General features: G+C 46.5%; 1 protein-coding gene across 1 annotated transcript in view; it reads left to right on the forward strand.

The window, feature by feature from the left end:
* The first annotated feature begins 76 nt into the window (after positions 1-76).
* FAM193B (family with sequence similarity 193 member B) overlaps positions 77-21897 on the forward strand; it is a 35447-nt gene continuing 13626 nt past the window's right edge. The window contains exons 1-7 of the mRNA XM_012560142.2: positions 77-1262; positions 5321-5426; positions 6645-6705; positions 15467-15709; positions 16489-16720; positions 18217-18616; positions 21169-21370. Coding sequence (XP_012415596.1) covers positions 15596-15709; positions 16489-16720; positions 18217-18616; positions 21169-21370 — 948 coding nt within the window. The 5' untranslated portion in view covers positions 77-1262; positions 5321-5426; positions 6645-6705; positions 15467-15595. The remainder of the gene's footprint in view (positions 1263-5320; positions 5427-6644; positions 6706-15466; positions 15710-16488; positions 16721-18216; positions 18617-21168; positions 21371-21897) is intronic.

Below are 21897 nucleotides of genomic sequence, written 5' to 3' on the forward strand. Positions count from 1 at the left end.
CGGGCCGCAGAAGCCCCAGGCGCCCGAGCCCCCACTGCCGCCGAGCTTGGAAGCCGGAGCGGGTGCCGGGCCCCTGGAGGTGCCGGCGCTGGCGGAGCCCGACCGCGGCGGCCCCAGGGAGGAAGACGAGCCCACGCTGGCGCTCGGCCCGCAGGTAGGAGCAAGCGAAGCGATTCCGGCTACTAGGGGCGCTTTCGCATCCCCGGAGTGGGGTTGGGGCCAGGGCGGGGTTGCGAATGGACCATCCTTCCCGGGCTGGGGCTGGAGCCTACCCCCAGGTCCGAGGCGGAGGCTTTCTTCTCCAAGGCGTGAGTGGAGGCTGGACCCCACTTCAAAGCCAAGGCACAGCCCATACTTCCGAGACCAGACTGAAGCTGCCACCCTCTCGCCTTGCCGCCTCCGGGTTGGAGCAGAGGCTAAACGTTCTGGTCATACACCCACACTGGGGATGGCTCTGATCCTGGGGCCACGACTCAGCTCTCTGCCCTTCACCTCCCTCTGGGCCCACCTGCTCCCCCACCGACAGGCCTTGGGAGGGGCATTTCTGGGCGATGGGCCCTGGAAGGCTGACTGCAGCCTCTTCTCCCTCCTTGGGAGCGGCTCCACCCGTTCTCCTGCACTGCCTGCAGCCACTGCCCCCTCAGCAGCTGTGCCCCCAGCATGTCTCCTGGGGCCTCCCTCCTCTCCCTGCCCAGCCGAGCAGCTGGAGCAGACAGACAGCCTGACTATCCAGAAGCCTATTTGGTGGGGCTCCCGCACTGAGTTGAAACCTAGCAAAACCTTTGTTTTCTCCCTTCCATTACCCTCGCCCACCCTGACTCTCAGGTCCCTGGGCTTGGTGAATCCTTGAGCAGTAGGAGTATTCCCCAAAGCTTCCAGCTTGTCACCTGGAAGAAGGTCACTTTTTCTTTTGAGCAAAGGAGATAATGGGAGGCACCCTGCCAGTGTTCACCGAGACGCGGGGGAGGCATGGGCCACAGTTGCTCTGGGAGGGTTGTGACGCCCCGGGATGGGTGGCTTGCCCTAAGCTTGCTCTGACAAAAGAGTTTTGAGTTGGTCTTTTGGCTGAGCCTGCCAAGAAAGGCAGGCTCCTGCAGGAGACTTGGAGGGTCGGATACAGCGCCGGATGAGGATGAGGCGTGGCAGAAGATGCGTTTGGCTCTGCAGACACTGCATCGGGCAGCAGGGGACTCTGGGAGGCTGGTGCAGCCAGAAGGCATGGCTCTTGACAGCTTTCTATTAGAATCTCTGGAATTGTGCATGTGAGTGGGGATGTCTTTTGGGGTACCATTCCTAGAAAGCCTTCCCTGACCTCCCCAGTTGCGTCAGGTGCCCCCCTCCACGCCCACAGTCCTTTGTGCTTCCCTCTGGTAGCACCCTCCATTCTGTGACGAAATGTTCTGTTGATGTGTCTGTTCCCCACTCTGGACTGTGAACTCCACAGGGGCAAGGACTATGTCGTCTAGCTCTGATTCTCCACACCTAGCCCAGGGCCTTGCTGACACAGAGTAGAAAATAACTAGGTGAATGAGAAAGAAAGTGAATCAGTTGAGAATCTGCGCTTATTGTAACCAGTTTTGATGCTGGTCTCCTTTGTGTCTCAATCACAATAAGAAGGTTTTTAATTAATGAATATGTCACACTTATTGTCAGAATCAACATTTTCATGCCCACCCCCATCTTCTACCCTGGGCTGAGACTGGTTTAAAGGATATTCCAACCCCCCCAGGTTGGACCCCATCCCCACTGTGTCTGGGGTGGGACCTGAGACTGTTTCCCTCTCTAGCCCTCTCTTTCCCTACTCTGCCCTGTCTCCCCACCACTTTCCCCCAGTCCTGTTATCCAGAGGGAGGAGTAGGGGAAGGGAGAGACAGGGAGCTGTTGTCTTCTCCTTCCCATTCATACATTCAGACCATACAGTACTTTAGGGTTCCTGCTACTTCTGGTTCCACTTAGCCAGCCTATAGGGTTCATTGTATAGAGGAGCCAGAAAACTTGGATAATGACTTAACCATTCAGCTTTTATTTAGGACACAACTTCCCCAAGAGCTATGACCTTTATTAACTTCTCTGACATCTAGGTTCCTACCATGTTCTGTTTACTCCACTGCTTGACCTGCCCATTCATTCCTTTATTCATGCCAGGCACTTTACATATCTTCTAATCTTCCCATCACCTCAACATTTAGCACAATTATAATGAATTAATTATTGGTGCAATTGTTTGGTTTTGCTACATAAACTCTGAGAATGCAGGAATCATGTCAGTCACCATTGTACCCCTATGCCTGGTGATTAACAAATGTTAATGAATGAGCTGAAGGATATAAATATTACTGCCCCATTTTACAGATGAAGAAACAGAAACTCAGGGAGAGTAAATATTTACACAGAATGACTCCCGCTGTAAGTCTCAGGCAAAAAAAGACAGTCTTATGTACTCTGGGGACTTTAACAAAGCATTTTTTTCCACTAAGGCTGCAAAGAGGTGAAACAAACTCTTGTGAAACAGACTCCAAACTCTCCTTCCTGATTGTGCCCCACTTTCTTGCTGAGGGGGCTGGATGCCAGAAACAGGCTTTTGTGCCCTAGTGAAAAGCACCTGCTGAAAGGGTTGGGGTCAGTCACTGCTCTGCCCGCAGGCATCCTTTGGTGAGCATCTTCTGGCTTCCACCACCACTCAGAACCCTGTCTTATGTACACAGAGTGGGAAAGTAAGGTGAGACTCAGTGTGGTGTATCAAACTTAAGCCAAAGGTAGCAAATAGAACCACTTACAGTCCACAGACAGGTTCTAATGTCCCGACTCACACATTGTTTGGTTTAATTAGAGCCAGTATTTTAAAAATCAGAAGATTCCCCACAGATCTGGACTTATGCCTTCTCTTAAAACTCTGAAGATCTGGTAATGCTGGCCCCACATCCCCCCATGGCAGTAATCTGCAGTCGCTGCGCAGCATCTGCCTCTTTTAGATAGCATGTGCTCCCTAGGCCACTCCTCTTCCATCCAGTCCACTTCCCTCATTTGCATAACCTGTACACATTTAATAGGAACCCTGGTGGCACAGTGCTTAAGTGCTTGGCTGCTAACCAAAAAGTCGGAGTGCGAACCCACTAGCCACTCCACGAGAGAAAGGTGTGGCAGTTTGCTTCTGTAAAGATTTACAGTCTTGGAAACTCTATGGGGGCAGTTCTACTCTGTCCAGTAGGGTCACTATGAGTCAGAATCGACTTGAAGGCAATGGGTTTGGTTTAGTTTTTTGGTACACATTTAAGTGCAGGACCTTGAGCTAATTAGGACCCCAAAAGTCCTCATTTCCAGTTGTTTCAGGCCACTAAACCGCATTGATCTGTTAACTAAGAACGCAGCCCCCCCCCCCCCCCGCTTTACTTCACAAGAAAACTAAAACAATTACTGCCTTATTAGCAAGAAAAAAAAATTTTTAAGCAGTTGAAGGAGACAGTGGGGAATAGTGTTTAGTGGTTACAAACTTGGGTTGAACTCCCACCTAAGCCTCCTTCTAGCTTGTAATTCTGGGCAAGTTTCTTGTCCCTCTGAGCCTCATGGGCAACTACACAAGAGAATGTGAAGCTTGCTACATGGCATCTTGTACAAAGAGGCTTCTCAAGCACAAGTGGGAGTGGGAGGCAGTGTGTGTCAGGAGCTGTGCCCAGGTGGCCATCCAAAGCCTAAGTGTTCTCACCTGCTCACTTACTGGCTGCCATTAAGTATCTCTTGGGCCCCTCAGCTTTGTAATCCAGGTGCATACTCAGTAGAGCTCCCCGGGAGACTTGCTAGAATGAAAACCAGCAGTTGGTGAGGGCCGGGCTCATCCTCCTGTTCCCCACCTCTGATCTCTCCAGCATCTCCTCGGACTTGGGCCAGTCTAGTTTGAAGGAACTCTAAAGACCTGGTTCTCCCACTGCTTAGCGTAAACCTGCCTCCTCAGGAATTGGAGCAGGGTATCAGTCAGTATCCTTATTAAAACCGTCTCATTATAATTTGTTCAGCAAGCATTAAACTACCTTTATTAGGGGTACAAAGATGAATGAGATAGTCCCTACCCTGGGGGACCTCCCCCTTAGAATCCTGCCTGCCTAGCCTGTGCCACATTCATTGCAAGTAGGAGGAAATGACACTGAAGAGTGTCTGCCACCTGACTGTTTTAGCAAGCCAGCAGACTCGACTGTGTAGAAAAACCAAAAGGCCTTTGAAGATAAAGATTTACCTCAGATTTCTAAAAATTTTCTTTCTTTAATATATGCCAGAGCAATAAGCGTTATTACCATGTCTGATGTCCAGGTGGACCTGGATTAGGACCCTACTACCTTAACTTACTGCAGCTAGACTTTTTGAGAGCAAGAACTATGCTTTATTCATTTTGGGGGTATTGTGCATGGTCCTTAGGTGCTCAATAAATGCCTTAAACCAAATTGTAACAACAGAAATAAGTTAGGTTTCTACCACTTTGTTCTTACCTGCCCCCACGCTTGGCCAGGCTGGCAGCTATTCATTTCTTTAGGCTATACATTGCACACATGCGCTCCCTAGGCTTCCTTTTGCCTGACGTCCATGTATTCACAAACACTAACCAACACTTGATCTATGCCAGGCCCTGTGCTAGCTGAGAATGAAGAAGTGAATCAGATGGGTCCCTACCCACAAGGAGTTTGTGGTGTAGAGAACACGTAAATAAGCAATTGCAATAATGCTAGATAAGGGTATAGCATTGGCTTCCTCTGATTTAAGGTCCAAATCCTAGATCCTAGCAAGTAGCCTTAGAAAGTGTTTCTGCCTCTTATGTTTTCTCACATATAAAATGGCAGTGATGCCAGGCTCACAGGGTTAACGTTAGGGTTAGACAAGTAATGTATGCAAACCATTTAGCACAAGTGGGAGCTACGATTAGGATAAATGCTTAGTGCTGAGGATGCACAGACATGATAACCTAGAGAAGGATGGGCCAGAGGAGGCTTCTCAGAGCTGAGTCTTCAAGGAAGCGGATTTGTTTCTCCAGAGGACAAGGTGGGAGAAAGGGATCTAAACAAAGGAAGCGACACATACAAAGGCCCAGAGGCGAGGAACTGACCAACTCATTTGGAGACTCAGGAGAGATGAGTGTGGAGAGGTTAGCAGGATTCTTGAAAACTACACCAAAAGGTTTGGATTTGATTCTGCAGGCAATGAGGCATCAAAGAAAGATTTTAAGTAGGGAATTAAGTGTGATGTGCTTCAGTAAGTTCCCTGATAGCATGTGAAGAAGTGATTCTCAGAGGAGAGGCACATATGATTGTGTAACACCCCCTCTCCCTCCCCCCAGCCTAACAAATCGTCAGAATCCCCTGGACTTGGCAGACCCTGTTCCTGACCAACAGAACAGCAACTCCAGGACTAGAACCCAGGAATCAATTGTTGAATTGCCTCAGGTGATTCTAATGTGTGTCTGGGTTTAGGAACTACTGAGTTGTGGGTACTGTGGGGATCTTTGCAGAGAGGTCTATGATACTCATCAAAGAATTGGTCTTCCCTGGAGGGAAGCTTTTCCATAAGCAGGAATGGAAACAGCTTTTGTTTAAAAAAAAACAAAACTCCCCAGTTCTCCAGCTGTTGTCCTATTAATGATACCCTCCAACTGCTAACCTTCAAAACACATACCCTTGCCTATTATATGCTGCACCCTCTGCCAAATGACTGGAATAAGAAGAATCGTGGGACACAGGCTCTGTCCTCGAAAAGCTCACAGTGTTGTAGAGAAGACAGATTTGTCAACGGCTAGAATACATGTGATAAGCACTATTCTAGAGCAGTAGAATCGATAGCTGCCATCAAGTTGACTCTGACTTATGATGACCTTATGTACAACAGAACAAAACATTGCCCAGTGGTGCATCATCTTTACAATCACCAACATGTTCAAGTCCATCATTGCAGCTGTTAAGCACTATTATAGAGATATGTTAAAGTGCTATGGGATCCCAGAGCAAAGCACAATTTATTCAGCCTTTGCCCTTGGGAGGATCTAACACCTAATCTGAGCCTACGAAGAAGAGAAGGAAGAGGCAGAAGGAACAGCATAAGTGAAGGTGTGAGTATGTCATGTATTAGGGAAAAAGAATGGTAAATGGTCCTTCATGGCAAGATGTGCAGAAGCAGAAAAGAGGACTGTGTAGGGGCATTCTTATGTCCTGGGAAGGGCCCATGTCTGCACCCTTCAGATCTCAGCAGCTCCGGGCCCATCTCCCACCTTCATCCTTCAAACTCCAGGCATTTCCTAGCTGAATAGCTGTGTGCTGATGCAGCCTGTGGCTAAACATGCTACAGGTTTATAGGCCATCTCCCCTTTATTCCCCACCCAAGTTGTTTAGCTCTCCAGCCCCCCTTGTGGTTTCCCCTTCCATTCTGAAATGAATAGATCTATTTATCTACTTTGAAAAATGATAATAAGGAAACTAAGGCAGAAAGAAGGGGCCTGAGGGACTGCAAAGAGTGAAGGTTCTTATTTAGGAAGTTGTTGCAGGAAGCATGGGCTTGGGGGTTAAAAGAAGTCTTGAAGGTCACCTGTTTAGTTCTCTGTCCTGTGCTTCAAGTAATAACTTTGGATTGGGCAAGTCTCACTTAGTAAGTTTCCCTGTCATTTCTTCCAGGGCAGAAGAGGAAAGAAACTAACGGGTATTGAGCACCTACTGTGTGCCAGACCCAGGCCAGGTATTTTACATAATTTATTTCCTTCTGTCCTCACAACTCTGTGAAGTATGGTTTTATTCCCATTTTATAAATGAGGAAATTGAGGCCCAGAGAAACTGAGTGATATTCCAAGATCATACTGAAAATGGCAGAACCAGGATTTGAACTCACAACTGTCTGTTTTCAAAGCTCATATTCTTCCACCCATGAGAAGCCTGTGCTGGGGTTATAGAGCAATAGGTGGGAGTTCTGCCTGAGGATCAGCTTAGGCCTTCCTGTGGCTGATTGCACGCAAGAAGCAGGTTCAATGGATGAGCTGGCCTTGAGGGGTGGAGCGTCCCTGGGGTCAGAGAGACTCATTGCCCTGACCTTGGAAGGACCTCCATTGACCGCCTGAGTGGGAATTGGGGCACTGAGGGCACTGAGGTGGGCTTGTGTTGTCTCCATAAGAATTAACTGCAGCTCTGTCAGCATTGGAATGGTCTGAGATTCTTAGTACCAGTGCCCTCTCATCTGTGACTCTGAGTGACAACAGCCATGCTTTCAGTGTAGCATGTTGGGAAAGGGGCTGGTTCAACTGTTTTAAATTCTATCCTTTGTGTAGAGCCCCTGAGACATAAGCCAAATGGCCTTTGACTTCTCATTCATTTATTCATTGAATGCCTGTTACATGCCAGGCCCAAGCCATGCCTAGGTCCTGGGGACACTTCACTGACCAAGACCCACTCCCTACCTACAAGGGGCTGGGGGGCAGACAGGATACAGCCATGACACAATGTGATAGGTGCTATTCTAAAAGAATTAGTTCTACTTAGCCTGGCCCAGCAAAACTTTTGTTGACCTATGACCAGGGTCTTAGGAGGTAAATAGGAATTTGTCAAGGAGAAGAGCTGAGGTGTTGAAGTTTTAACAGTCAGAAGTGTATCTGAGGAACAGTATGACTAGAACCTGAGGTTCTCAAGTATTAGAGTGGAAGTGAAGAATGAAGAGGTCAGCTGGGGCCAAGTCATGAATGCCAGGGGCAGAAGGTACCGTGGTAGTGAATTCATTACAAACTAATCATTAGCAGTGCTCAGCCAGGGGGCCTGCCCCATGTGCTGGTGATAGGGGGAGACTGGGGATTAAAGAGGGACAAAGTAGCAAGGAGGAGTTAAAGGCAGGAGATGGACAAACTAGCTAGGTGTGGGAGAACTCGGGACAAGGCACAGCTTAAGCTTATGTTAAGTAGGGAAGCCCAGTGCCCTAGTTGTTTGTTTTTAGTTTGTTTATTCCCTGCTTAATTCTCCAAAATAACTATGAGGCGTCCTGGGAGTTTGGGAGCATTGATAACCCCATGCATGAACTTGCCTGGTTTATGTGTTCTTAAAGTGGGAACTCTATATTGTTTGAGGTTTCCTCTGCACCTAGCACAATGGTTGGCACCAGGTAGGTGCTCTGAGAATGTTTGTGGAATGAATGGGTGAATGGAAGAACGAGTAGGGTGACTGGGGTGATGAGTTTTTCTGGGCTGGGGATTAATCATTTTCCCTGCTTCTGGGAGGAACTTCAGCTGCTATTGCTGTCTTCAGCCTGCCTTGGTGACAGGGAGGAAATGGGTGCCTTGAGAGTAGAGGGCTCTAATGAGCCATTTCAGAATAGAATTTGGAACTTATTGCAGGGCAGCTGGCTAGTTACAGCATGTGTCTTGGGGAAACCCTGTACAAACAGACACGAACTCTTGGGACTGAAAAGAATCCACGGGAGCCATGAGAGCAGGTTTAGGGCTGGAAATTAGATCTAGCTCCAGAGCAGTCCTTGATAACTTCCTGGTCTGCAACCCGGGCCCTTCCCCACAATTCCCAAATTGGACAAAAAGGCTGAGGTGGAAAATTGAGTGAAGCCACCAGAGAACTATCCAGATATGCCATGAACTGTATCGTTGTTACTAATCACTATCACTTACCAAGCACCTACTGTGTGACCGGTGCTATTAGGTGCTTTATGTCAGCAGTTCTAAAAGTGTCTGGTCTCAAGATCCTTTTACATTCCTGAAAAGTATTCAGCACCCCAAAGAGCTTTTGTTTATGCTGATTATATCTATCGATATTTACCAAATTAAGTATTAAAATTGAGAATTTTAAAAAATATTTAGTTACTAATTCGTAATAGTGCTACACCTATCACATGTTAACATAAATAGCATTTTTATGAAAAATAATTATTTTCAAAAAATCAGTGAGAAGAATGATCTTGTTTTTATTTTTGCAAATTTCTTTTTGTCTGACTTTATAGAATAAAACTGGATACTTATATGCTTCTGCATTCAATCTATTGCAAGATGTTGTTTTGGTTGAAGTATATGAAAAGAAAATCCAGCCTCATACAGATATACAAATGGAACAGGGAGGAGTATTTTAATAGTCTTTCCAGATGATTGTAGCTATTCTTTGCAATATGGAATCTGAAACCATATTGGTGAACTTTTTATATTCTTGTTACATGAAAACCCATTGGTCTGTCTTGCACTTGGAATGGATCTTTTGCTCACTCGTGATTTTGTAACATACTTTATCATTTGGAAAACAGGTTCACTGAGTTATACAAATCTTCCAAATGTCCCGTTTTATTTTCCGATATCCAAAGATAACATTTGTTATCATCACTCTCAATTTCATCAGAAAGGTCTTTAAGCATTGGGAAGCTGTCAAGCTCATGTTGGTGGATACAAGTTTTCAAAAATTCTTTCACTTGAAAGATTGAATTTTATCACTGGACACAAATACTTTCACTTGTTTTTCTTGAAGGAACAGGTTCATTTTTTCATTTTTGAGAAAATGTCTCCTCTCCCAAATACCTAAGTCTGAATAACCATAGTTTCAATCATTCTTTCAAGTAAAAATAGTGTTCTGTGGAAAAAGTGGCTAATTCAGCTCACGACTGTCCCACATGTGCTTTTCTGCAAGACACCACCATACGCTGGTGTGCTGCAAAAGTGCTTTATGCTTGCTTCCCATTTTATCACACAGGATATTTAAAACGTAGACTGTAGAGGCAACATTTGATAAAATTAATAATTTTTACTTCTTTGTCAAGGACATTCTTAAGTGAAACCGGCACTTTTCCTTCTTTCTTCTTTTTAACCATGGTGCATGGTGGTGAGGACTACAATGACTACCAGTGGTTCAGTGCCACTGCCTTGATCTGTGTTAAGGCACCAGAATTTTACCCTTTTTCTTTTTTTTTTTTTGCACCATTAGTATAAGTATCAACATAGTGAAAAAGGTACATAACAGCTTCATATTATAAAAATAGTTTTGACCTCGGGGCCCATGGACCGAAGTTTGAGACCTACTGTTTTATATTATTTATCTATAATCCTCATAAGAGCCCTGCCCAGTAGATGTTATTGACCATTTTAAAATTTTAAAATTAACTTCTTCAGTATCACCATGACTAAGTCCCAGACAGCACTTCTATGTCATTGAATTTTAAAAAGACTACTTCTTTGTACCAAAGCAAACCTGGCTTGTGGCCAAGCTGCCTTTGGTTTTGTAGTTGTTTTAAAAAAGAAGTAGCATCCCTTCCTCCTGGCAATGTGGCAGGCTTACAGGCTTCCTGAGCAGAACAGGGCTGGGGTTTCAGCCCCCACTTGACCCCTTGGCCAGGCACACTGCATACCTATTCACAGTAGCTCTGGCCCCAGAGCCCAGATTTAAACCCAAGTAAGCCTATTCCTTTTCCGTTGTGCATTGTATCTCACTACTTATTCCTTTGTACCAAATATACATAAAAGCCTCTACTCCTGTGATCTGAATTGAGAGCAGATAGTTCTAAGGTCTGTGGTAAGTCAACTGCACCTCATTCTGTTCCTTCCTGATGTTTAGCTCTACCACCTGAGGCTCTGGGAGACTGTGGGTGCTCTGTTCTTCCATTTGTATCTTCACAGAAGCAGTCAGTCGGTAAACGCTTATAAAGCATGGTGTATCACTAGAGCTAGCATGGGTCCACTGTGCTAAAGAAAGCAGTTGAATAAGCCATAGTTCCTGCCTTTGAATCTAGCAGAGGAGACAGGCATGAAAATAAAATAATGCAGCAAAGTGTTTCAGGAGTATGCCAAGATATGCTGGCTCCAAAGAACTCCTACTACTTCAGCTTTTTCCCAACCAGAAGCCAAACTTTAGTGCGTGAACAAGGAAGTAAAGTGATTACATGGTCAACTTCCCCCTTCCTTTGATTTTATCTCTTTTTATCCAGGAAAAACTAGAATGCCCTAATAAGTTCATGCTTATCAGGCCAGAAAAGTCTTGGGCCTGGTCAGGTAAAGGAGAAGTTTTAATGGCTGCAATTGCCAGCACCCTGGGCCCCAGAGTGGCCACAGACTAGAGTTCCCCTGGCTTCTTGGCTGCTCCGGCCATGTGGGAGATGCAGCATGAGTCCCCTGTGCGAGTAACCCCAAACTGTCCAGAGATTCTGGTTTTGCTTAGAGTATCCTGAGAGATTGAAGTAGAATTATCTTGGAACTTTTTTGAGCAGATCCAAAATCAAGAGGAGCCCTGTATCCTTTCCTTCCTCTTTCCTAATCTTCTTCTTACAGGTAGACCTATATCCAGAGGGGGTCTAAAACTTAAGCTGAAGTGAGAAGGAACAGTTAGTTGTTACCCAGGGCTTCTGGGTTTGAGAAGAAGTTTCATCAGCCTTCATGATGAAGAAAAATGGTTAGCTGTTTCATTCATTCAGTAAACATTTACTGAACATGTTCTCTCTGTGGAACTACTATACCAGCTGCTAAGACTACAGCTTGAGAACAGCTAATCGAAAGCCTGAACTGACTGGCTCTTTGGGGTTTAAGGGGTCATGATTGCCAGAAATTTGGGGAATGACAGGAGATTGCAGCCAAAGGGAATCTTGAACTGAGAGCTTTTCTCTGCCAAAGCAAAATCTGAAGTAACAGTGGTATTACTGACTGAATGTAGTATCTCTAGGGCTTGGGATTTCCACCACCCTCTGACAATTAGCACAGAGGTGATTGAGTGAGAGAGAAAAGTCCACTGGACTCACCGCGATTATATCCAGGGGCAGACACCAGGGCCTTGGGGGTGGCCTCCAGAACTGCCTGGCCCTAGAAGGGACTCAGGTATACCAAACTCAGAGAGGACAGTGGATAAACCAGTTTCCATTGTAGACTTACTAAGAACAGAATGGCCAAGGGCCTAGATAATAGATTATCTACTGCATGGGTCCCTCAAGCTAAGTGCTTTGCTCCTGTGATGTCAGTTAATCTTCTGGGCAACCTTATGTAGTGTAGATGGTATCAGCCTTACTTCTAAAAAAAACTTGTTGCTGTCCAGTCGATTCTGACTCATAGCAACCCTGTAGGACAGAGTATAACTGCCCTATAAGGTTTCCAGGGAGCGGCTGTGGATTTGAACTGCCCACCTTTTGGTTAGCAGCTGAGCTCTTAACCACCGTACCACCAGGCTCCAGCCTTTCTTCAGTTAGAGCTTCATTAGCTTCCCAGGCCCTGTGTTTCTTCTTATAACTGGGGAGACAGCCTGTCCAGTAAAGTCACTTCCATTGATGGCTAATCTCCTTTATTATGTGTACCAGTTTTGTTCTAGGGAGAGTCCCATTATTTCCACGAACTGAGGGCATCTCACTGTAATCCCTGAAGAATGCAGTCTTCCACTCTTGAGTTTGGAACTGTTTGGGTGTAAGTTTAGTATGGGGAGATGCCCCTTCTCAGTAGAAAGCAGTCATTTCAAGCCATGCCTCACAAGCTGCCTGCCAGCTGTACTGCCATGGGGACACGTTACAAACCTGATTGAGCTGATGTGTGCCCAGCTGGGCCTATGGCCTGTGCCAGGCCCTTTCCTGTACCGTGAGGGATCCAGACAAGAATCAGACTTGTTGCCTACCTTCTAGGAGCCTGCTTTAGTATACAAGACAGAAGATACAGGTAAATAAATTATATGCAAGGCACAAATACTATAACCAAGGCAATATGAGCTATGGGAATATGGGATAGGAGAGATGACATAAAAGAGGAACTCTATAGAAAAGCTTAGAGGAGGCTGGATTTAAGCTGAGCTTTTAAGCCCTGTCCAGCTACTTATTAGTAAAGATGGGGAGGAAGGAAGTTTTAAGCAGAGGATCCTCTTTAGCAAAGCCCTGAGGTAGGAGGGTACAGAGAGTATTTGGAGCACTTAAGGAATGACCTCATGGAGTTGGAGACAGAGATTAAGATGTCTAACAAGTCACCTTAGGTTCATGGCATGTGAGAGATGCAAAGACCGTATATTCTATATTTTCATCCCTAGTCCTGAATTTTATATTGTTTCCCATTGCTCCTATCATGTTAATAATTAGTACCATTTATTAAACAAATTATTATCTGCCCAGCACTGGGCTGGGTGTTGTATAACATTTATTTCTCACAGCCAACCCCACAAGTTAGGACTTAATCTTATTTTACAGATAAGGAAACAGAGAGGGTAAGTAGAACTTACCCAGCACCATACAGCTGGTGTGTGATGGAAGCCCAGGTTTAATGCCAAAGCCAGTGTTCCCACTGGACTCCAGCGCCTCCCACAATACTTTGGCACTAAGTACAGAAACATTCATCACACTTTTAACTTACTAGAATTTTATATTTAAAACAAACAGAAAACTTATTGTACATTGCTATATACATTTATACATTGAATTCTTCATTGCACCTACAAAACTGCTTATATTGTACTTTACAGGCCGTATAAAGAATTTCAAGAATAATTTTACTTATACAAGATTTTCATCTTATGTAATGACATTAGAACCTAACACCCAAATGAAAGTAAACTCTGTTGTAGTAAAAATACATGTCCTGGTGTTTGCCTTAAGAATATGGTCAGCACCATTTACAGGGAAAGGGGCTTGAGCCTCACCTTCTCCATCTGGAGTGACTGTGGCTCCTTGTAGCAGTGGAAAGTTTCCTGGGTCTAGTTCTAAAAAGACCTCCTTGGCCTTAACTTCCCTGAACACCATGCTTCTAAATCAACCTTTCATCCCTTTCCAAGGGGTACTTACCAGTGATCGGTTCTGGAGGGCTATCTCTTTTTGCAGTAGCCATTAGGCACCTGCCTTGCTCACTGAAATGTTCTTTTGGTAGAGACTGTCTAGGCAGTATCTCACATGAGTTCTACATGTAAAATCCTCTCTCTCTAGTAACTCTTTCCCAAACTCCTCATACTTCCACAAATGTTTCATTATGCTCTTGGTACCACTCTTTGGAAAAAGGAACTTTCTTTTTCAAGAAAGCAGGGACCCAGGTCAGTGTAAGTGTAACATTACAGGCCCTGATGCCAACTCATTTTGAGAAGGTGATTTTATGCAAGAAAGAAGATGGCATTGGTTTTATTGGTAGGATAAGGGTAATACCCTTTATTGCTTTGCTTAGGCCTTTGCAAACACCTATTACCTAGTGGTGGCTAAGTTTGGAAGGTATATCAGTAAACTATTGCTGCATAACAAACCACCCCAAAACTTAGTGGCTTAGAATGACACCATTTGTTATTTCTCAAGAGTGTGGTTTGGCTGGGCTTGGCTGATCTCAGCTGGGCTCACTCTGTATCTCTGATCAGCTGGTAGATCAACTGGGAGCTGGTTGGTATAGGATGGTCTCAGCTGGAAGACTCCATGTTCTCCCCTTGTCTCTCACCTCCCTGCAGCAGCTAGTCTGGTCATGCTCTCATGTCATGGCAGAGGTGCCAGAGCGAGCAAGTCCAGTCATGCAAGAAAGCGAGTAGCAGTGCATGCACTTTAAGCTTTTGCTAACATCCTACATTTGCTAACATTACATTGGCCAAAGAAAATGCCCTGGCCAAGCCTAGCATCAGAGTGGGAGGGGACTGCAGAGTTACAGAATCTAGGGAGGCCATTAATTGGGGCCATTAAATGGGATCAGTCTACCAGTCACCACCCCTCAATGTGAAAGAAAACCTACTGACTTGTTGTACTTGGTCAAATTTGTCCTAGAAGGAAAAAAAAAAAAAGCCCAAATAATACTGCTTATTGGCCTGTGGTATGAGCATGAGTAGGGCTAGGCACTTACCTGCTTATGCGCTGATCCTCACAACAACTCTGCAAGGTAGGTAGGAAATTGGAGCTCAGGGAAGTTAAATAACTTGCTCAAGGTCACCTAGCTAATACATTGTCAAGCAGGGATTAGAATGCATGTCTGTCTGACCCCAAAGCCCAAGTTCTTTTCACCATACTCACTGCCTTTCCGAAGCACCAGGATGTGCCTTCCCTTCGCTTTTCCCTTCCCTCTCCCCCTCAAATGCTGCTGTGATCCTAGTAGAATTATGCAACTCTTCCAGAAACCCACACGGGCTCCCAACCTCTCCCATTGACTGAAAGCTTTCTTTCCTTCCCAGTGAGGATTGATCTGGAGAATTGTGGCCCCTTCCAGACGTGCCAGAGAGGAAGGGACCATCTTCTCTTTGACCTTCAAGATTTGGGGGCATCATGGATTTCTAGGCATTTGAGCATGGCCTTGGGAGTCAGACTGACAGGAGTTCAAATCTAGCTCACCCACTCTATAACCTTGGGCAACTTATTTAACTTCTTGAAATCTGTTTCTTCATCTTAAAAAAATGGGAATAATACCACTTAGTTTGCAGAGCTGTTACAAGGACTAAAATTATGTATATGAAGTGCCTAACAGTGCCTGGCATGTAATACATAAGATTATTAATATCATTAATATTATTTCTAAGTACAGCCTTTCCCCTCCTGGGAAACCCTGTTTCTGTCTATTGGACAGGTTCCCCCCACCTTCAGCCAGTCTGTGCAGACTTGCTGCCTACTGTGTCACCGGGAACGCAAAGGCTGGGAAGAAGGCCCTTCTCAAAATGGACTGGTGTTGCAGGGTGAGAAGCTGCCCCCAGACTTCATGCCAAAGCTCGTCAAGAACCTCCTAGGCGAGATGCCTCTGTGGGTTTGCCAGAGTTGCCGAAAGAGCATGGAGGAAGATGAAAGGCAGACAGGTCGAGAACACGCAGTCGCGGTAGGTAACTGCTGAGAGGGGGGGTCCCTGAATGCAGGAGGGCTGCCTCCCCAAAGAAGCCAGGCCATCCCTGCCCTAGCCTCAAGTGACTCCACTTGGGCAGCCCCAAATCCTCGGGCGCTAGAGGCTGCTGGGTTGCATTGACACGTTAGTGGCTTGGGTTCAGATTTAAGGGAAGAAGAAAAAGGCTTCAGGCGGCCCCTCAGGACAGTCTGCACAATCCTTCGCCACTGACATGCTGCCTTCAGCTCTGGCAGCTTGAAAGCCAATCATTCTGACATGGAAGGCAAGGGTTGGTTTGAGGGTCTGAATGTGCCTCAGTTAGAAGGCCTCCAAGATAACTGGGAGCCATCTAAGTTGACCAGCTCATAAATTATGCTAGCCAGACTTTCCTTGTTTCTCATTCTCCTCCAGACCCTCTTTATCCAGAGTCAGTTCAGCTTCCGAATTCCTAACCTAAAGACCCGCTTCTTCTACCCTTCCGTGGCCAGCTCTCACTACTCCCCAAAGGCCCACCTTTGTTCACAGGCAGTCTCTACCCCTGCCAGAGTCTCTCTCACCGATACTCACACACTTCACTTAACTGGGAGCACCTCATTCTCCGCCCAGCAAAGCCCTGACCAGCATTTCCCCTTGCACTTGAGAGACCAGTCATTGCGCTTTGCCCTGGCTCAGGAGCCTGGGGAAGGAGTGTCTCCCCCTGGGTATGCTTAGGCAGCACAGGGCCAACTCTGATATTTACTGTTTTACCTTGAGCCTTTTTCTTCCCCCTTCTCCAGATCTCCTTGTCACACGCATCCTGCAAATCACAGTCTTGTGGGGGTGACTCTCATTCTTCTTCGTCCTCTTCTTCATCATCCTCGTCCTCGTCCTCGTCCTGCCACGGGAACTCAGGCGACTGGGATCCCAGCTCATTCCTGTCAGCACATAAGCTCTCGGGCCTCTGGAACTCTCCACACTCCAGTGGGGCCATGCCAGGCAGCTCTCTCGGGAGTCCTCCTGCCATACCTGGTGAGTTTCTAAGCTCGAGAGAGCCAGGCCTTTAACTGCCCTAGAATTTGTGAGGAAGGGGTTTTATTGCTCTCAGATAGGTCTGGGGAACCCATAAATGCAGAGAGCTGTGGTTTCCAAACAAATCAGAGTATCAGTCATTAAAACAAGTAAAAATGGGGCTTTTCTGATTGAAGGGGGGGGGTGGGCCTAGAACTTGACCGTCTCTGTGGAACTCCTATCCCCAGGACTCTGGCATTCGAAAAATATTGCTAATAGAAAACAGTTTGCCCTCAGAGCTGTCATTGGCTCTCACAGCTGTTCATCATTAGATCCAGGAGGGGACCTGGTGAGCATAGTCTGAACAGAAAGTGGAGTCTGGAAGGGCCCTTAGGGAATTAGGGCTTAGATCACCAACCCCTGACCCGTGTAGCACCTTGTTCCTGTTGTTAGGTGCCATTGAGTCGGTTCCGACTCACACTGACCTTATGTACAACAGAATGAAACGCTGCCCTGTCCTTTACCATCCTCATAATTGTACTTGAGCCCAGCATTGTAGCCAGGGTGTCAATCCATCTCATTGAGGGTCTTCCTCTTTTTCACTGACCCTCTACTCTACGAAGCATGATGTCCTTCTCCAGAGATGGAGCCCTCCTGATAGCATGTCCAAAGTCTGTGAGGCGAAGTCTGCCATCCTCACTTCTAATGAGCATTCTGGCTGTAGCACCGTAGAGGCCTCATTTTCTCCAAAGAAAAATGAATATAAAAGCCCTGCATTTCCATCCAAAAGAGACTTCCATGACTATTAGACAGTTTAGCAGCTATATAAACCTTCTTTGGACTCTGAGATAGCCCTTAGAGACCCAGAAAAAAAACTCTTGGGTTATTGATTTACTATGTAAATAGGATTTACTGTCATACTTCTACATGGAGAGGCTGAGTTCTGCAAAGCGGTGCTGTCCGCAGATCTTGGGAGAGTTGGGCAGTACCTGTTCCAGTTTATTTTGGTGCGTAAGCCAGAGAGAGTCATTACAGCCTTTTCCAACTTCACTGAAATCCGGGGCCACCTGGGTGTCTGGCAGACCCTGGCTGCATCAGCCCTCATGCCCAGAGGCAAAAGCTTGGCCTGCAGCTCCACTGGCTTCTGTAGATTCTGCCCTGGGCCTGGGGGATGCCCAGGGACAAGCAGGTCCTGGAGAGGCCCTGAGGGACAGAACACATATTCCCTGTTCATGCCGCAGCAGAGGTGCGTTGCCGTCAGTGGCCCAGCGTTCCCAGTGCAGTCTCCCTCAGGCCTGAGCTCCTCAAGCCTGTCTCACCTAGCTGCCGCCTGCAAAGATTCCTCCCCGCCCAAGGCACTACAGAGCGCTCCAGGGTCTGCAGCATGGAGAGGCTGTGCCCAGAACAGAGGGCTTCTCTGGTCACAGCAAGGAGGGTGCTGTGGCAGTGAGCCTTTAGGTTTTCCTTCCTCTGGGCTGGGCGCCCACACTGACACCTTCCTCCCCATCTGCCCACAGGTGAGACTTTCCCCATCTCGGAGCACCACCGGCACTCAGACCTCACTGTCCCTCCTAACAGCCCCACTGGCCACCACCCCCAGCCAGCGTCTCTGATCCCATCTCACCCTGGATCCTTTGGCTCACCCCCCCACCCCCACCTGCTGCCCACTACCCCGGCAGCGCCTTTCCCTGCCCAAGCTTCCGAGTGCCCTGTCGCCACTGCTGCTGCCCCCCATACCCCAGGGGCATGTCAGAGCCCCCACCTGCCCTCTACCAGCATGCCGCTCCTAAAGATGCCTCCAGCATTCCCGGGGTGCGGCCACCCCTGTAGTGGGCACTGCAGTGGGCACTGCAGCGGGCACTGCAGCGGGCCTCTCCTCCCACCACCAAGTTCTCAGCAACTCCCCAGCACTCATAGGTAAGTGAAGGGCAGACTCCCTGGCTGACCTGAGCTCAGAGTTTTGGAAAACTTTGTAAGGGTGCCTTTGGGGTGGAAATGAAAGGGTACACTGTATTTATTGTTTTTCTAGTTATGAAAAAAATATGTTTATTATTTAAAAAAAAAAAAACCTTGGAATAATTCAGAAATGTATAAAGAAAAAAAATGTCCCCACAACCCAAAGATAAACTTCTAACAGAGTGGTATATTTTCATTATGTTTTTTATATAAATGACATAATTAGATCTATATTCTATATGCATTTTGGAGTAGTTATTTTTTTAACATGACATCATAGCCAACCAGCCAGTTGCCATCAAGTCAGTTTCAACTTCTGGCAACCCTGGTGTGTGAGAGTAGAACTGTCAATGGCTAGTTTTTTTCAGAAGTAGATCACCATCCTTTCTTCCAGGGTGCCTCTGGTAGACTCAAACAGAAAACTTCAGATAGCAGCCAAGCTCATTAACCCACAGCATTTCCCCAGTTAAAATTCTTCAAAAAACTTTTCAGTGGCCACGTGATGTTTTATTATGTAGCTCTAGCATGTTTTATCATTCCCCTATTCCTGGATATACAGGTATTTCCAGTTTCTTATAAGTAAATAAAGCTGCGAAAGCATTCTTGTGCCTAAATCTTCATTTGAATCGGGAATGATGTCCTTAAGGTGGGTTCCTAGAAGTAACTCTAAGTGAACTAACTCTTAATTACTGAGAAAGGTTATATTAATACATATTGGAAAGGTAGAATTCTTTAGATAGGTGTATGTTTTTGTATTATAAATCAGATCTGTTTATTTTGCATTTATATTTTTCTACTCCCTTAATGCAACCCCTCTGAGCAATGTGTTTTGGTGTGTGTTGTTCGTACCCGGTACCAATGGTGTCTGTGCAGTTTCACATTCTCTGGTTTTTCACTTAGTGTTACATCATAAGCACTTTTATGGCCCTGTGTGGTCGTCCTAGCCCTCAGCTGTAAAGGCTGGAGAATATTGACCATAGTTCAGTTAACCGTTCTCCAGTTGCTCAGCATTTGTCATTCCCACACTTTAACATTATTAATAACGTCCCTAAAGATTTCTGTGCCTAAGTTTCCTCCCTGTTCCTGGATTTTTCTCCTTGGAATAGATTCCTCAACAGGAAAAAACATTCTCAGTTAAAGCATGTTTTGTTTTGTTAGTTTTTGTCTTTTGGAAGCAGGTTCTTAGTATGCATTGAAAATTGCTTTCCAAAGGGCTCTCCAAATTGATGTGATCACCAATAGTAAGAGTGCTGGTTTCTCAATAGTCTCAGGAGCACTGGGTATTTTAATTTTTCTAAAAATTATTTTGCTAATGTAATAGATGAAAGATGGTAGATTTGGTTAAACTTCTACAAGTACCACTAATAATGATCCTCTCTCCCCTCCTTTTTTTTAACACTTGCCATGTGCTTCCTGCTCTTTCTACCAGCAGAGAGGGGTTACTAGTTGGACTGCCACAGGAGCAGAGCAGCCACACTGCTCCTTGGTCTCCATCTTCATTCTCGGCTCCCTGTCACCTGAGCCTTAGCCTTAGCATTGGGACTAGCCCCTGCAGCACTGGAACATCTGATAGGCCAACCTAGGACTCTGGTTCTTCTGGGCTCTCCAGTTCTGAGACCTTTCATGCTGATGTCTCGTTCTTACCCTGGGAGAATGTTCTATACTACAAGATACTCCCAGTACCTCCTGAAATCTAATGGCAGTACAATGCAATGAAGAGAGCATGAGCTTTGCAGACAGAGCCTGAGTGTTGGCCCCTTAGGCAAAGCAGTTAAGCACTCTGAGCCTCCATTTCCTCTGCTGCAATATGGGGCTAATAATGCCATTTTGCAGGAGTTAGGGGTTGGTTAGAAATAATATGCTGTGGACCAGAAGACACGTTAGCTTTTCCTGAACTTAATGCTCTGTGGGTAAGGCAGCTCAGCCTACTGGTGCAGAGTACCAGACTTGGGTCATAAGGACCTTAGAAAGTGAAAGAAAACTGGGCCCACTTACCACCTTTGGATGTTCCAAGGGAGCCATCAGCCCACTAATTATTTTCAGATACTTACTTACTGAGCACCTGCGGTGTTCAAGGTTGTTAAGCTATGTGTGCACTGAGGACCCACAAATAAAAGTGGCATAGTCCCTGCCTTTGGGGAACACTGTGGTTTGAGAGACCAGTGGGCAAACAGACCATTACAATAAGCATAAATGGTAGGATAGAGAGAACTGTGCATGATGCCGAGAGACTCCTGAGAAGAGTGTGCACTGGTGGTTGTGGCAGAAAAGGTGTGGGAAACCTTTCCAGATAGCGACATTTGGGATGGGCCCTGAGGGACAGTGAGGGGTGTTCACACTGTCCTTGCAAGAGGTGGTAATGTAGTTTGACTGCCTCAGACCTTGGTGGAAGGAGGCAGGTGAAGGGTAGCTGGAGAGGTGAATAGGGGTTGAGATGCTTTTCTGGGCTCCTGTTATGGACTGCTTCCAAGTTGCCCTCCCTCACTTTGGGGCCTGTCTTTCTGCCCCATCAGCAGGGACTCCGGGTACAAGGGGCACAAGTTTACACACAGTGGCCTGGCATGCCAGCTACCCCAGCCCTGTGAGGCAGATGAAGGGCTGGGCGAGGAAGAGGATAGCAGCTCGGAGCGCAGCTCCTGCACCTCGTCCTCCACCCACCAGAGAGATGGAAAGTTCTGTGACTGCTGCTACTGTGAGTTCTTCGGCCACAATGCGGTGAGTGAGCCTGCCCAGACCAGAGAGGGCTGGGGGCCAGCGAAGTGAGCCAGAGGAGCCCTCTGCTCTCCCCAGAGTCCCCTGTGACTCACGGGAGAACATTACTGTTCTTTTTATAACAACTATGCTGGGACCATGTAAGTCCTTTCACTTGCGTCCGCTCGTGTGATTCTCACATCAGGTTTGTGAGGTAGGGATTTTTTAAATTTTGCTACCTTTGCTCTTTTCATGGTTTCTCTTAAGATTGGCTTTTTTTCCTTAGGCAAAAGGAAAGGAAATGGCAGAGAGAAAGCTATGATTCTGATGAGTCTGTATATGTGTGTAATCAGAGAAATGAGCACTTGTGAGTGATGAAGGCAGAGTGGAAGCAAAGGCTCTCAGTCCCCAGTGTGACAGCCAGCCGAGGGGAAGGCCGTGGGCCCAGATCGCACCAGCCAGGAGGCTCAGATCAGAGCGCATGCCCTCTGGACAGGGGGAGGAAGAGTGCAGGAGCCTCATAAGGTGAAGAGGAGAGGGCTGCTGGTTAG

Source organism: Trichechus manatus, unplaced genomic scaffold, assembly GCF_000243295.1.
Source record: "Trichechus manatus latirostris isolate Lorelei unplaced genomic scaffold, TriManLat1.0 scaffold00011, whole genome shotgun sequence".
Classification (NCBI taxonomy): domain Eukaryota; kingdom Metazoa; phylum Chordata; class Mammalia; order Sirenia; family Trichechidae; genus Trichechus; species Trichechus manatus.